The sequence below is a fragment of the Aegilops tauschii genome, chromosome 5 (genome assembly GCF_002575655.3).
Source record: "Aegilops tauschii subsp. strangulata cultivar AL8/78 chromosome 5, Aet v6.0, whole genome shotgun sequence".
In the NCBI taxonomy this organism is placed as follows: Eukaryota; Viridiplantae; Streptophyta; class Magnoliopsida; order Poales; family Poaceae; genus Aegilops; species Aegilops tauschii.
The window spans coordinates 293158502-293175872 of NC_053039.3; the positions used below are offsets into that span (position 1 = coordinate 293158502).

General features: G+C 43.4%; 1 protein-coding gene across 1 annotated transcript; it reads left to right on the forward strand.

The window, feature by feature from the left end:
• Positions 1-1793: 1793 nt before the first annotated feature.
• Positions 1794-14852, forward strand: LOC109754697 (protein ENHANCED DOWNY MILDEW 2). The gene is made up of 19 exons (XM_020313605.4): positions 1794-2062; positions 2172-2592; positions 2674-2770; positions 4187-4234; positions 4323-4498; positions 5545-5641; positions 5730-5825; positions 6351-6598; positions 6678-6758; positions 6838-7257; positions 7824-7968; positions 8061-8162; positions 8667-8759; positions 10187-10228; positions 10890-11000; positions 12465-12536; positions 12617-12735; positions 12857-12920; positions 13015-14852. Exons 2-19 carry the CDS (start codon positions 2174-2176, stop codon positions 14686-14688), a joined length of 4104 nt encoding a protein of 1367 aa, XP_020169194.1. The 5' UTR covers positions 1794-2062; positions 2172-2173; the 3' UTR covers positions 14689-14852.
• The last annotated feature ends 2519 nt before the right edge of the window (positions 14853-17371 follow it).

Here is a 17371-nt window from a genome sequence, read left to right on the forward strand (position 1 = left end):
ATTAAAGCCAAGTTTTGAAAGTTCAAACAACCTAACCGACTTGAGTCAGTTTGGGTGTTTCAAGTTTCAACACTTGCCTTTTAATCGTCATCGCAGAGGTTGCAAGACAAATTCGCAATGGTGTTCGACCGCCATCGACGCCGAGAACTATTGCTGCGGGACGCCGGACGCCAGCGTCACTTGTGGGACGTGGATGTAGTGTTCGACACCAACGGCCACATGTATCTCGTACCGGTGATACTTGCTATTTAGGGTTCCATCGACACCGAGGAACCCCCTAACCCGCTCGACCCCGGGCGCCCCTTTTCCTATTTCTTTTTTTCATCTTCTACTTCTACTTCTTTGTTTATCATCTTCTTTTTCTACTACTTATTATTGTTGTTTTTCTTTTTTTTTCATCTTTCTTGATTATTCTTAAGAAACAGAAAAAACCCTAAACCAAACTATAAACTAAATGTAATCTAAAATAAACTAAATTAACCTAAACTAAACTAAACTAACCTAACCTAAACTAAACAAATATAAACTAAATCTAAAAAAACAGAAAAAAAACTCACCAGGACGAGGGGCGGGGCGGGGCCGGGCGGTGCGGTGCGGCCGAGCGGCGGCGGCTCAGGACGGGGGCGGGGCGGTGCGGGGGTGACCGGCGACTCGGGACGGGGGCGGCGCGGCCGGGCGGCTCGGGACGGGGGCGGCGCGGCTGGGGCGGAGCGATTAGGGGCGGGGCAGGGCGGCCGGCGACAGGGGTGGCGCGGGGCAGCGGCGGCTCGGGCACGGGGGCGGTGCGGGGAGGCGCGGTGCGGGGTGGCCGGCGACTGGGGTGGCGGCGCGGGTTAAGGGCGGCGGCGGCTCGGGCACGGGGGCGGGGCGGCGCGGTGTGGGGCGGCCGACGACTGGGGTGGCGGCGCGGGTTAAGGGCGGCGGCGGGGGTGAGGGGCGGCGGCTCAGGCAGGGGAGAGAGAGGGGCGGGGCGGGGCGCTGGCCGCTTTTTAGGTAGGTCACATCTCTTTGTTGTTTGCTAGCAGACGACAAAGAGCCTAGCTAACGGACGTTAGGTTGGCCACTTTCTTTTCCGTCAGCTAGCGGACGGCCGTCTGCTAGCGGACGACAAAGAAAGTGGCAGTTAGGTGGTTCTCGCTAGTGGGTCACCCTCCCTCTTTGCCGTCTGCTTTTATGCCGTCCGCTAGCTGACGGCAAAGTTCTGGCTGGCGGCAACCATGTTCTTTGCCGTCCGCTTCTTCTTTGACGTCAGTTTTCTTTAACCTGATGGCAAAGAGCTGGCTGACGGCAAAGATCCTGATTCAAGTAGTGCCTCTCACAGAAGGAAAAGAAAAAGAAAATGTGTTTTTTCCGTTTCCGAGAGGCACGACTCTGGCATCATAGTTAAAAACAATTTTCGAAGGAAGCGCCCAGAGTCTAATGCCCAAAAGCTAAGAAAGACCAGTGAAAAACAGAAAACCCCAAAAAAACCCTATCTAAAAAGTTAAAAACACGTGCGAAAAATAAAAATAAAAATCGAAGGAAGCACCCAGAGTCTGACACGTGGCTGACGCGCTTTCAGCCCACCTCAAGTGACCCTTGAGGAGGCTCCCGAAACAAGCGCTCCTCAATTAGTTACTGTCGATATAGGTGCCCCCTCTTTTTTAGGGCACCTTTTTTTTTTCTGAATCTGGGCACTTTTTTTTTTAGGGTGGCACTTTTCTTTTCTTGTTAGCTTGTTCAGGGTTGAACCCTAGGATTTGCAGTGGGCCTTGCCGGCAACCGAAGCCCACGAGGCCGAGCTTCCCAGAGGTACCAGAAGAGGTATCGCCCCCTCACCACTCACCGGCCTCGCGCACGCACGAAGAACCACCAACAGAGTAGCGCACCTGACGAGGGGGAGGGGAAGAGAAAACCCTATGCCCTAGCGGCCGGCGGCGACCTCTCACCCTCACCGACCTCACGCACGCGCGAGGAGCAAGAGGGGCGAAAAGCCCTAGGCCCTAGCGTCCGGCGGCTACGGGCGAGGCGCGCGCGGAGGCGGGGCGGGCCGTTCTCCTGGCCCCCGTCGCGGCGGCTGCAGGTTCGGTCGCCACTAACTCGCTCACTCGCAGAATCTTAGTCCGAGAGAGGTAGCGGCGTTGCCACCGTACTGACCTTTTCTCCCCCGGATTCTCTCCTCTTTCCGGTAGCCATGATGATGATGTCCGACGACGACGATGACTCGGACCCGCAGTTCAATGTGGTGGCTGATTACTTCTTCGTTGACGCGGAGAAGAACCCCATCTGTCTCTCAGCCTTGCCGATTCGGTTCGAGCAAGGCACGGATGAGGCCACTCAATGCAAACAGAACATCGTCTTGCGGGGAGTCGCTGACTCTGGCATCACAGTTTACACGCATGTGGTTGCCTGGAAGCTGGGGCTTGAAGGCAAGCAGCCCGTGATCGCCGTGCTGTCCGTGGAAGGCAGCTGGATAAATCTCGCCAAGCCCAGGAACAGCTACGAAGAAGAGTTCCGAACAATTTTCATCACAGTGCGGATGCTTCACTTCCTCAGAAGAAAACCTGAGGAGCCTGAGAAGAACTTGTGGAGTCATCTTCGCAAAGTTTTTGAGTAATCCACCCATGCACTCTCTGCTCTTTTCTCTCAAATGATAAAACTATGATATTTACAGAGCCCTTGCCATATTTTCAGCAAGTTTGACCTTAGACCCTCCAAGGACGATTTCAGGAACCACCGTTCCCTATTGAAGCTGTTTGCTGAGAAAGATTTGAACTTAGCAAAATCACAGGTACAGATTTTCTGCTCCATCATATGTACTCCCTCCGTTTTTATTTAGTCCGTGTATTAGCTTTGGTCAAAGTCAAGCTTTGTAAACTTTGACAAAGTTTATAAACAAAAATATTAACATATACAATAACAAATCAATACCATCAGATTTATTATTGAATGTACTTTCACATCATATAGATTTGTTATGGTAAATGTTTATATTCTTTTCTATAAACTTGGTCAAATTTTACGAAATTTGACTTCAGTCAACTCTACTATGCAGAGTAAATAAAAACGGAGAGAGTACAACTGTGCTTGATAACTGATAAGAATAAGATTGTCCACAATACACCATAAATGTCCATAGGTTTAAATCCATCAAATCTGAGGGCTTCACTACAGATCAACCTTTTGGTGTTTGAGCTGCCTTATGTTGCAATACTTCTCCAATTCGAAATAAAGGCTCTGTTCATTTTTCTTTTTGAATTGAATGCTTCATTCTTCTTGATCATTACTACTCCCTCCGTTTCTAATTATAAGATGTTTTAGATATTGCAATATGGACTACATACGGATTAAAATGAGTGAATATACACACAAACGCTTCTAGATGCATACGAATCTGAGTAAATGGAGAAAAGCTAAAACATCTTATATTTAGGAACGGAGGTCTCTTTTTGAACTCATGAGCCTGTTTAGCCACCTGTTTCTCTTTCAATTTGTTATATTGCTCCAGGAATCCCTTTATGTAAAAACCAATTTTATTTTATTTTGATTAGCAATTAAGCATACCAGTTGGGTCATAGATATGTGAATGGAGTGGTATGAGTGAATGGTAGTGATCTTTCTGTCTGTTCTGGGAAAAAAGGTGAACAGAGTGCAAATCTGGAACAGAAATGGATTATTTGTGGTACGGAGCAGTGTTTTCCGGCAGGACACCCTCGGAACTAAAATTTTAGTAACCGTAAATGCAGAAATTTCTGTATGTGTAGCCCACTTCGATAGCTCATAGATTTGGCCCAACATACTATGGCCAGGTTGTTGATTCGGCTATAGGCTGTAGCTGCTGCTTGATGCTTAGTTTTTTTTCTTCTTTGGCATGGTTCAGGGGGGGGGGGGGGGGGTTTGTGTTCCGGGAGACATGCACGGATGCACCTTTGTATCTATGTCCGCATCATACTCGCCTGAATTAATTTCTGACACTATTTGCTTCTTCCGTATTTGCTTCTGCTTCTGCTAAAAAAGTACGGAAACAGATGTGATAGCAGTCAATTCCATCAGTTTCTGCTTCATTTTCATACGTAGTCCTAGCTGTATTCCTTGTCAACTCTAAATAACTTTACTGATTGTAATAACTCTTGGCTGGCTCTAATAAACAAAATAGAACTCCTGAGTGCCGCGATTCTTATATCTCTTATGATGAATGTTATCACAGGTTTTGCGAGCATTTATTGAAGATGGATCTAAGAAGCAAACAAGCGAGGTATGTGTGGGACTATGAATTCTCTCAATTTTTTTGGCAGAAAACTGATCATGAAGTTAACCGTTTTTCTTATTATCATTTCAACTAGGTTGAGTCAGATAATATTGAAATGAAGCAGTCATTTATTGCCTCCGATGAGGAGATAGAGGATATGGTTTCTGATGGAAGTTCTGAATCTGATGGAAATTCTGAATCTGATGAAGAGGAGGATGATCTGTTTGATTTTACTTGTGCCATATGTGACAATGGAGGAGATTTGTTAGGGTAGGTGCAAATCTTCTATAGGATGAGTTGGTGACCTAAAATTCCCTATCCATAGTCAGCTTGAAGTTTAATTAGTATTTAGTTGCTCATGTCTTCAGTTGAACTTACACGAGCAAGATATTTGACTGCATGTATTAGCCCATTAGCTCTTAGATTTATGAATATTTGGTTGTATCATGCCCAGGAACTGAAATGGGCTGGAATGACTATATATGATAGCTAAAATTGTAAAAGTTCAACTATATCTGAAGCTACAGAAATCCGGGTAGATGAACAGGATTTGGTGCTATCACAACAATTGATTTATTAAGTGGTACACACAGTGAAACTAACCATGACAAATACCCATGGTTAGAATTTTTAGCTATAGCAAGTTAGCAACTAAGTATTTATTTTAGTAATAACCTGACAAAGACTAATTAATACCCGTGGTTAGAATCCTGAGGGCACATTGCAAGATAATTTACTAATTACCATGCCGGCTTAACTTTTGTTGATATAAGTTAAGTATAAGATTTGATTGCACAACAAGTTCCTATTTTATAATTAATTTTGTATATTTATTTAGAGACAAAAGTGTCAAACATTACATCGGCGGTTGTGACATTTGAGCCATGACCAAGGAGTTGTGTTAAGACTATTAGGCAACTAGGCTACTGGACTGTAGGCCATGGACTTAACAGGTTACTTTTTATAAGCCATCACCTCCAATAAGCTGTAAACTTCTTTAAAGATAAAACTACATTCCCTTGTTAAATGGTAGACACGTAGCTCATCCAGATGCTAGGCGACACCATCACACCTCGCCTGCATGTAGTGTGTGCCCCATGATGTTTATATCAAATCCAGGTCATGAGCATAGCATGTGTGCCACTATGTTTTCCCTTCTTAAGACTGCAACCTTTGCCCAAGAACATTTTCAGTTATTGTTTCTTCTCATTTCATCACTGTCGTGTAGAAGTTTCTATGGTCATCTGTAAGTATCCATTTTGTGCCAATATTCTAATACTTCTCTGTATTCTGTTTGCTGTATTATTCTATTGTAGGTGTGATGGCCCATGTATGAGGTCCTTCCATGCCAAAATAGGAACTGGCGAGGACTCCTATTGTGATACCCTTGGGTTCACTGAGGCAGAAGTTGAGGTAGCTTTTGAAATTCTGAGTGGTAAAGATAGCATGAAATTCAAACTTCTGTTTTCTTTATTGAGTTTTCTCTTTCAATGTGTTTTAGGCAATGAAAACTTTTCTGTGCAAGAACTGTGAGTATAAGCAACACCAGTGTTTTATTTGTGGAGTATTAGAGCCTTCGGATGGACCAACTGCTAAGGTACATTGTCATTGTTTTAGCTTTTTCACTCTGGTTTCATTGTTCATTAACAATAAAGTGATTTTCGGTGCTTATCGGCAACGTTTAATTACTTATTATGCATTAATCTTGCTGTTACTTGGACTTAAAAGCGGCAATCATTATTTGCAGTTTTAGGTTTTCAACCACTATACAGCCAGCATTACCTAGGAATACAGAACTAGAAGTAGTACTATGAAAGAGCATCTAGTTGACATTTCATAAAGTAGACATTCTGAATGTTATGAGATAGTTTAGTTGTTCTAGCAGTTATGTAGTAGGGGCATTTAGTACCATTTTATCTGTAAATTTTGGCTATTGCAATAAGCCAATAACTAACGATTAGGTAATTAAATTGTTACTATGACCGTATTTCAGCGCTATGAATGGAGTAATTGCATTGTTCTAGCTGTTAGAAAGTGCATCTACTTAAGTATCAATGTGAATCATATTTTATTCAGTGCTTTATAGTTATGTAGTTTTGCTAATTATGATATCATTCTTTAGGTGTTTCTTTGTAACAATGCTACATGTGGGTACTTTTACCACCCCAAATGTGTTGCAAGAAAACTTCATCCTAACAACAAGATTGAAGCCTTAGAAAAAGAGAACAAGATAATAGGTGGATCTTCATTTACGTGCCCCATTCATTGGTGTTTTCACTGTAAAGGCTTGGAGGATAGATCACAAGAACAATTGCAGTTTGCTGTTTGCAGACGCTGTCCAAAGTCATATCATAGAAAATGTTTGCCGAGGTGCTGCTACCATTCTCTTTTTAAATTTCTTAATCCATATATGGTCTCTTCTGTTCTTCTCATACTCGAGATATTTCAGAGAAATACCCTTTGAAGATAGCAATGAGGACATTGTTACACGAGCCTGGGACCTTTCAAAAAGAATTTTGATCTATTGCTTGTATGTAGTAACTTCTTCCCTTATATTTGTTAAATGCTGTCTACATTGTTCATATACTGAGTTGTCGTAAACTGTTCAGGGACCATGAGATAGATAGTGACATTGAGACACCTGTCAGAAATCATATAAAGTTTCCGGGTATTCCAAAAATTGTAAAACCAGCAGATTACCTAAAGAGAAAAAACAAGGTGTTGATTAACAAGAGAAAGAGAGATTTTGATGAATCATTTCTTGAACAATCTTCAAATAAAGCTGCAAAGGTGCCAGTCAAGGTTCGGGTGCAAGAAGATGAACACGCCAGAAAATTTGCTGTGAAGAGTTCATCAGAGCAATTTGTTGACAAGCCTGAGAAGAAAAAACCAAAGGTCAAAGATACTTCTGCAAGCAGTTCAAGACCTGCAAATGAGCAGGAAAAATACTTGGCGACTTCACCCTCATCTACTATGGGGAACTTGCCCCAGAGTTCATTTCCTAGGGTGGACAGTGAAACAGAGAAGAGGTTAGTCACTTGATATAATTACTTGAGGACTCCAGTCACTACACACCCATACATGACCATGTGCTAATTGTACTACGTACTATAAGTGTATGCTTGGTTTGTGTCCAAAATGTACCCTACATATTTTTTTCAATGACCAAAAAAATGGCCTTTGTTTTGGATGCTTGCACTTTTCTGGCGTGCCCACTTCTACTTTCGTGCAGTTTCTTTTGGTAATATTGGCCAAGCCATAGGCAAGAAAAACCTTGGCCAAAGTTTTGGCTAGCCAAATCTTTGGTAAGGTAGACTTGGCTCATACAAAACACTAAGGAAACTTACCAGAATGCCTGACTCTAAAACCAAACATACACGGAAATGTAGTTCTCCTGGACCCGACCAGGGCCTAAAAGCTTACTTGTTTATCTTGCTACAGTTTTCTTCTTGCGTCCTGTGTTTAGCCTTTTTCGTTCAGTTTTATTGACACGGATGTGCAAAGTATAAGTTGATCAAACATTATTTACATTTTAGACTTTAGAGTCCTCATGGAGTCATGGTACTACCTGATATATTCTCAATCTTACTTGCAGGGTAATTGCTTTGGTAGAGAAAGAAGGCTCTTCCTTGACACTAAAAGATATATCAAGCAGGTGCCTTGTGCCATCAACTCATGTATACGCTGGCAGGCAAACTGATAAGATTGTTGCGACGGGCAAGCTTGAGCGTTCTGTTCAGGTCCATTCACTGTTCAGTATTTCCAGCAGGAAATGCAACTTTTCATACTAGTTATTATTTGTTCAGCATTTTCTGAATGATGGGCTTTTTAGGCTGTAGGAGCAGCTCTAAAAGCGCTGGGTAATGGAGGTAATGTTAATGAGGCGAAAGCAGTATGTGAACCTCAAGTTTTGAAGCAGCTAACAAAGTGGCATGTATGTATATTCTAATCATATATTCATCTTTTCATATACTGTTGTTTTTGTAGAAACTTGCATAAATATATCATTCCTATGAGATTTATGGCACGCTCTTTCCGTGCGCGAAGAAGATTCACTGTTAGTATACTTTGATAATTATGATGTATCTGTTCATAATTATGCTTCAAGTGGTACTTCAATAGTTTTTGTTAATGCCGTTATAATATTGTTTTGGTGTTATCCTCTGAAGTCAGTATACTTTGTTTTAGTCCCGTCAGTTCCAATACTTGAGTTAACCCATTGTTGGTTATAGTAAGAAGATGTCAATCTTCTCATGATCTATGAAAGCCGCAATGGCACTTTTACCCCGTCTTCATCTTAGTGTTTCTCCTGAAATTGTTGTTGGCGGGAATGAGCCATTTATTTCCTGAGCGTACTATGATGTTGGGCGGAACATTTGCCTTGCAATGTTATGGTAGTCAATCGATTTCTAACTTTAGATTGTTTTTCTCGTTCCAGACTAGGCTCAGAGTATATATTTCACCATTCATTTATGGGTCACGCTACAGTTCTTTTGGTCGACATTTCACAAAGGTGGATAAGCTTGTTGAGGTATATTCTTATTCAGAAATTATGTTGACACAGCATGAAACATTAACGAGTTGTATATAAAGCCTTAGGGCAAGGTTGTCAGAATCGCAATTCTATTGAATGATTCTACGACTTTACGATCCAAACTAACCACTCTGATTCTACGATCTTGGTTAGTAGAATCTATGTTTTTACGATTCTGCGATTTGCGATCCTACCATTGGAGCTCCGATCCAATTCTGAAAAATCACGGTTCTGACAACCTTGCTTAGGGGCTGTTTGTTTCTAGGCCTAGCAATGCCACACTTTGCCACACATTTCTTCTCAAACTATCCCAAGGTTAGTTCAATAAAATTGGAGCCACAAGTTGGCAAGCCTTAGGGAATCTTGCCACACTAAGTGTGTATGATGTGGGGCCCTGGTGTGGCAAAAAGCATCTTACCTAAGGTATGGCTTGAACAAAACACACCTAAATTAGTTAAACTTGCCTCATCTTAGGTGTGGCAACCTTTGGCAAAGTTAGTCTCAAACCAAACAACTTTAAATATCTTTAGAGAGACGAGGAAGTTTCTAGTTTCCACTGTTAGAAAGATATTTGTATTTGTACTAGGTCCCACGTATTTCCTTCTGTATTTTCAGATTCCTACTTTATACATAGATTAAGTTGCTATTCTTCTTAACATGGTATCTTAGATCGTTTCACCCCCCCCCCCCCCCCTCTCCACCGCGTGCCAGCAACCCACACCCCCCCTCCCCGTACGCATTGATCTTTTCCCCTATCACACGCTAAAATTTAGGCCGAAGACCAAGCTCCAATTTAATTTTCATTTTGTGGTGCCTGCTGGAAACTGATGTTATGGTCTGTTTTTTTAATCTTGGCTTACTTTGTGGTATTTCTGCCCACTTGTCAATTTGACCTTTTGGTTGACAATAATATCCTCTCTCTTGAAATTCTTACTTGAATGCACTTCACTGAGAAACTCTTCTGCCAATTTTTTTGCCTATAGACCAGGGATCAAGAAACCAGCATCAGGAACTGTTTTTTCACCCTCTTTGGTTTTATAGAACAAAAAAAGGGCTAGCTCCATGGTCTAATTGTCACCTTTTGATCTCCCCTTTATATTGGAACAGACATATTTCTTGTGCATGATCCAAATGTTTCTCTCGTGAGTTAGAACCAGAAAAGGTTGGCCAGCTGGAAATCACCTTGGGAAATTTCTGGCCAAGAGCTATTAAAGGATCATGAATATTTTTGGAAAGGAAATCATAGAATCTGACTGATTGCTCCCATTCATTGCCTGCTGAGTGCTTCAAACTACCTATTTGTTTGTTATTTCTCTTTTTTTACCTGATGTTTGTTATTTCTCTCTATTGAATATTTTACTTAGAATTCTATACAATTACACCTCATTAGCAGATTGTTGACAAGCTTCATTGATATGGTACAGATTGTTGATAAACTTCATTGGTATGTGGAACCTGGTGACACGGTATATTCTCTCTCTAGTACATGAGGCACATACTTGTGTCATTGATTATGCCCTCTATTGAAGCAGTGTTCTAGTTATTTTAAAAAGGTTAAATATGTGTAACCCACCATTGCATATGCTATCTCTGCCGAGTGCTCACTAATGAACGATAATCAGAATGATGTTTTACAGCATGTTACATACTGTGGGTCTGCTCAGTGCTCACTAATGAATGATAATGAAAACGATGTTTTACAACATGTTACATACTATGGGTCTCTGCTCAGTGCTCACTAATGACGGTAAAGAAAATTTATGATAACGTTTGCTGCGATAACCAATCTCAATAAATAGTACAAACAAGAGCTTAACTACCTGTAGTAGAATCGAGGTTTTGTACTACTAAGTTACAGCCTATTGTTGAGCTGTATGAAGTACCCATTTTTCTAATCGTGGCAGGTTATTTTAGTTTAGTTTTCAGGAGGGCTTCTGGCTTTTATCTGTCTTTGTTTAGCTTTGGATTATGTGGATCTATTGCATATTAATATGATTTTACCAGTAGGGATCTCCCGTACTGTCCTTGTAAAATGCTATTTTCATTTTATCATAGCCGCCACACAGTATCACCGATTCATTGTATTTGCATCATGCCTTGATATCTTGAATTCTGTTGAACTTGAAGATAGTGGATTTCTGCTGTGGCGCAAATGATTTCAGTCGATTGATGAAAGAAAAACTTGATGAAGTTGACAAGAAGTGTCATTTCAAGAATTATGATCTTATCCAACCACAGGTAAACTACCGAGTCCTTTTGAGTTGATAGCGCAGTCATTGTTTATCTTGTTTAATTTTCTTCGGGAACATAAAGTCCTTGTTTTATTTATCCTCTGGTACTTTGTTGCTTTGTTCCCGATAATTGGATTAAAATTAGACAACTAGTCTTTGTTTAATCTATGATCGGCAAATCGTAACCTGGGCCAGTGGCCCACTTGACTAGAAGGGGTACTGCACGACCGGGTGACTAGTCGACGATTTGCGGTGGCTAATTGAATCTGCCTGGTAGTGCGACTTAAGCCCACTGCCAGTTTTTGAGATATATGGACTATATGTTGAGAGGCAGTTTGAGGCCACTACACCACACGCTGCCAGGCGAATAGAGGGATGAGCATCACACTAACCACACAGCCGTGTCATGGCCACTGGTTATCGCCCCAGCTCATTGGAACTGTCAGCCCATCTCCGCCTTCGGCCTTTGCAGGTGACTCCTCTGTTCTTTCCTTTCATCTCCTCTTCCATCTTCCGTCATGCTCTGTTCTGTAGGCTATGCTCTGGTCTGCTGCTTTGTTAGCTAGAGTAGTACCTGCTTTCATTCCTAATGCGTGTACTAGCATTGTACCACTGATTTCTTTTAGAGTTAAGACTGTTTGTTGATGTTTACAACACTACTACTGGTTTTAGCATGTGACATACTTGGATAATTAGATCTGCAGATGTTGTACACTAGCAACTATTCCCGTGCTTCTTTGGTTCTACCAACTACCAAATATCAACTAATGCAATACTATGTAACATTGTTTTCTGCAGGTCCCGTGGCTCAGCTACACGGAAGTGATGCAATTGCAGCCATAGCCGCTGGCTCAGGCACCCACGGATCCCGCACAGTATCAAGTTATTTTGGTGCAGTATTGTATATAGTCTAGTATTTGTAGCTGATGGTAGGACTATTCACGACTAACCTTAACTAGTACTCCCTCCGTAAACAAATATAAGATGTTCTAACTTTTTTCTGATTCAGATGTGTATAGACGCATTTTAGTGTATTTGTTCACTCATTTCAGTCCGTATGTAGTCCATACTCCATACTGAAATATCTAAAACGTCTTATACTCCCTCCGTTCCTAAATACAAGTCTTTGTAGAGATTTCAGTATGAACTACATACGGATGTATATAGACATATTTTAGAGTGTAGATTCACTCATTTTGCTCCGTATGTAGTTCATATTGGAATCTCTTGAAAGACTTATATTTAGGAACGGAGGGAGTATTTGTTAACTGAGGGAGTAGCAACTTGTCGGTACCCCAATAGTCAAGATTTAACGACTTGTAAACCTTCCCATCAAATAGAGCTCCTGAAGTAAATGCATTAGGGCTTACCTATTGTGATCTGTTTATTCCATGGCCTGAAAGTGCCCTTACTGGAGTTCCAATTGCTTTCCCACTTTCATGCTTACTCCCAATATTTATGCCCTTCCCAGAATAGCTTTTGCTTTGAAAGGAGGGATTGGATGACTGTGCAGCCAGACGAACTGCCTGGCGGAAGGCAACTGGTATACTTTATGCGATGCAGATACTAGTTCTATACAAAATAATTCCTACTGCTGGTTAACATCTATTAATACTTGATTAGATAATGGGGCTTAATCCTCCTTTTGGAGTCAAAGCAGCTCTGGCGAACAAATTTATCGACAAAGCATTGTCTTTTAAGCCCAAGCTTGTTATACTAATTGTCCCAAAAGAAACTAAAAGGTAACCACCATATTCCTTTCAGTTAACCTTTGTGTTGAATTGTTAAGACTGTTATTGACATCTCTTTTTCACACTTACTTTGGACTCTGTTCATGCTCTTCTCATTTTCTGGTATTGCCAGGTTAGATCAAAAGAAGACACCTTATGATTTGGTTTGGGAGGATAGTAACTGTCTTGCTGGGAAGGTAAAGGGCTTATGAACTTCAATAAATCTTATTGACCTTTGAGCGTAGTTTATTCCTTTGTTGTTTTGCCTAATATATTTCTTTGAATTTGCAGTCGTTTTATTTGCCTGGTTCTCTCGATGTGAATGACAAAATAGTTCAAGGGTGGAATGCATCTGCACCACCCCTCTATTTGTGGAGTCGTTCTGATTGGACAAAAAAGCATAAGGAAGTAGCCAAGGCGCATAATCACACAAGTGTGGGGAAAATCTCTCGCCGTGTTGAACAGGGTAATTTGTCAGATGATGGCCCTGCGAAGAAAGAAGCTGAATCTTCTGATGTGCATAATTCAAGACCAGGGAAAGAAAAGGAGAATATAAGAAATACCTCATGCCACCCAAGAGAGGTCAATCTATCAAATAATTTACCTGCACGGAGAAAAGCTGAACCTAAGAGTAAGCAAAATGCTAGATCAGGAAAAGCAAAAGAGACTAGAGAGAAGGCTACATGTGATTTCAGAGAGGATAGTCCATCAGGAAAAGCAGAAGAGAAAAGGCATAAGGCGGCATGCTCTGTCAGAGAGGTTAGTCCATCAGATGACCACCTTGTGAAGAAACAAGATAGACCTGGAGAAGAGAAAGCAGCCAGAAAGGCAAACTTCACGGTAAAGAAGCAAGCTAGGCCTAGAGAAGACGAAGAAGCTAATCTATCAGGTAACCGCCCCCTGAAGAAACAAGCTGAAGCTACCTCTCAACAAATTTCCCGACCAGGGAAACAGAATAGCAGGGATGAAAGCGAAAGCTCTGATGACAGGAGAAGGAAAAGGATCCCTGACGAGGCAGACAGCCTCCCTCCAGAAAAGCAAGTGGAAGTTGCCTATGAGGAGACGAGAGCTATTCCAAGTAAAAGGGGTATGCACCAAGGACAGAGCAATGGAACTAATGCTCGTGTAAAGGAATCGAAAGGGAGTTCAGACATGAGTATGTCATCATCCCTTGAAAACAGCACTGCTCGTCACAGATCCAGAAGCAATTCCCCTTTTATACCAAATGAACAACCCTCTGGTTATACGACAGCGCACCGCGATAGTAATATGAAGTATCATGTGAAAGAACCTCGCGTCTCTACATTCAACAGCGCTACTACTTATCAGGCAAGTTATTTGGCAAACAGTGATGGGCGCAAGGATGCAATCGGAGAGAGGAATGACCCCACTTTTTACATGGGTGCTGATGATAGGTCAAGTGCGTACAACTCCAGCATTGAAGAGATGACCAAAAGGTATGCTCCTGGCCGAGCTGGGGACGTGTGCAGTCCGCAAGGTCAGGGAAATGGTGGCAGCTTCTCCAGGAGGCAGGATGATCACCTTCAGACCAGTCTTTACTCCCTTGGTTCTTCAGGTGCTAGATATGACCAGATTGGTTCTTCAGGTGCTAGATATGACCAGATTGTTTCTTCAGGTGCAAGATATGACCCGCGATCTTTAACTTCGCCGTCTTATGGGCTGTTGAGTACAACTCCACGGAGCTCAGTCATAGACAAGTACAGTCCAGGGTTCTCGGGTTCAAGTGGATCTGGACCGTCAGTCATGGACAGCTACGCTCCTGGTTACTTGGGCGCAAATGCACCAGGAAGAAGCTTGGTAATGGACAGATATGCTCCACCCCTCGATGAAACGAACTACGCAATGCGAGGTGTTCATGATGTGCCTGGATATGGAAGGGACATGCCTCCACAGTACCCCTACAGAGGGCCAGATCCTTCTGGCAGAGGGCCGCCTCATATTTGATTACTGAAGCTTCTCCAAGTTACCCTAGCCATGCAGTTTTTCTTCTTTCTGACCCGACCTGTTCAAAGTGACTTCTGTAATTAGGTTGTCACGAATGAATGGGTATGCAGATGATGACTCGCTGTTTAGTCCTTGCCAATGCTGTGATACCTGTTATGTGAAAATCTCTACCATGCTTTTCTATGTTTTTTGCACCATGTTTCATGGAAAAAGCTTCCAATCAACCGGCCGATCTTTCTCGCTGCATCCATCGCTCGCAGTCGTTAGCTCGCGACCCATTTGGTCCATTGGATCGTGAGGGCGCGTGACTCGCATGAAGACTTGGTGCACGTGCTTGGCCCTTACTACCTGGGCCAACCCTATTTAGTGCAAATAAATTCCGCAATGTTGCAAAACTTGCTCCTTTCTGGAACATCACCATAGTGGCAAAGTTTTCTGCAACAATACCATTGTTGCAAAAGTTACATCACGTCTTTGCATAAAGTCTCTGTTTCAGCAACAACCAACTTGTTGCAATTCGTGAAATCGCACGATATAGCATATATGGTTAGAACCGTGTGCGGGTATTTCATGGCACCCTGGCTCTTTGGATAACTAACATCTTAGGTGGATATGGGAGGCCTAGACGTGTCCTCTATGTGGAGTTTGATGGATGGGACCCACGAGTAAACATGTAGAAACCCATCCGTCCGATGGGAGCTGAGCAGTGTGCATCCATGTGGCCGCCCCGGTGCACAGCCCGAGGGCCAAACCGCCAGATGGCGAGCCTTGACCCTACCATCTTCATTTTCATCCCTTTCGTCCGCGCCGCCACCATGACCCGGTCTACGTCTTATTGTTTAAGCTCCAAGCTTGATGTTGTTGTTTAAGCTCCAAGCTTGATGTTGTTGTTTAAGCTCCAAGCTTGATGTTGTTGTTTAAGCTCCAAGCTTGATGTCGATCGGTAGCCATGGTCTGGCAAAAGGTTACCTACTACAAGATGCTGGCCATGTTCTCGCAAAAAAAGAAGAGCTGACCCGATAGAGATCCTAGTGAAGATGGAGGCATGACACGTCGCTCGCATTGCAACCGGACGAGGAGGGGACGCATCAGAGTTTTATTCCACTACCAGTGAACACGAGGCCGACGGCTCCGGCAAGAATGTCCTTGACATATCTAATGGCAAGTAGATCCTTTGCTTATTTTTAGCTATGTACGTACATGAATTTTATGTTGTACTATGTGCTAGTATGGATTGAGGATCCGAAAATGAAGACTATGATTGCAATGTCTAAAATTGAGGGGTGATACTATGGACACGTCCGAGATGTATAGGGGTCTAAATTTGTGCAGTCCGGTATACATATCTACTCCCTCCGTTCCATAATACATGCCTTTCATTTGTCAAAATATAGATGTATCTAGATATGTTTTAGTATATAGGTACATCCATTTTTAGACAAATGAAAATCAAGTATTTTGAAACGAAAGGAGTAATACCCAACCTCTGTAGCGATTCCTTGTAGAAATAAATATCAGAGGCCTCCATAAACTGAAGAAGTAAGGTGGAGCTGCACTCAAGTCCTCATTTGGTGCTCGAGATCTGCAACATCTGGAGCCGGTGGACATTTTATTCCAAGCGTCACAACACAACATAACCAAGCCTCTATATCTGGGAGAGTTTTCGCTCTATTATTGTTCCACTTGGATGAAAAAGACGTCTTGGTAAATTTGAATGGGGCACGTGTATTTGTTTGGTACACGGGTGTGTAGAAATGCGTTGTGGATTCGGTTTTTTGTTTCAAATTTTTTGAACTGGTGTCGCGGTTTGTTTGGTTGCTTTAGCATTTTCGTACTGCATGTGGGGCAGGCTGTCACTATGAAAATTGCGCCCTGACACCTTTTTCTGCTTCGATGCTTCTTCGTATCTTGGTTGGTCGTCGGTTTGCGTCTCGGCCGTTGCTGCCCAATCGATATGTCGCTTTCGGTTCCTGCCGCTGTTGGTGAGACGTTGTGTCGCTTTCGGTTCCGGCCGCTGTTGCCTGTTGGTTATCCTTGGTGCCGCTTTGGCCGTGCTTTCCAGAGTGTGCTGGTGTGTTTGCATCGGTGCCCATTTGGCTATAAATAGCTCCACCACCCCTCCTCACCTCCGTCCCCCAGCCGCCCCCGTACGCGCCGCCCTGTTGGTGGAGCTCACCTGCGCCGCCATGGATCTCGGCGGTGTTGGAGGACCGTTCTGCAATGTTGGCCTCCCCAAGGTCCTGCTGGTGACCTGGACGCTCGCCGGCGCTGCTCCGGTTTCTCATGCCGGTGTGATTTAAGAACCAACCGGCGGGTGCTTCTATTTTGCATGGTGTCCGTCCACGTGCGGCGGTGTGGTAGCTAGAGAGAGGAGCGGCGACGAGGTGTGTGTTAAGAAAGCAAGAAAAAAAGGGGGAGAAGGGGGTTAACACCGCGGTCAAATCCCTCGACGGCGGCGCGCTCACCGCAGAGGGAGGACGCACGACCAGCGAGGAGGATGGCCACGGCGCAGAGTTGCCGCACTCCTCTTCCTCCCTCTCACGCGGAAAAGAAAAAGGAGGACACGACGAGCGCCTCTCTGTCTCTCTCTCCCGCACGGAAACGAAGATGGGAGAGGGAAGGGGCTGCCTTGCCGGTGCCGCCCTGGCTTGCCGCTCCGCCCTGGCTCGCCGCGCCAGCGGTG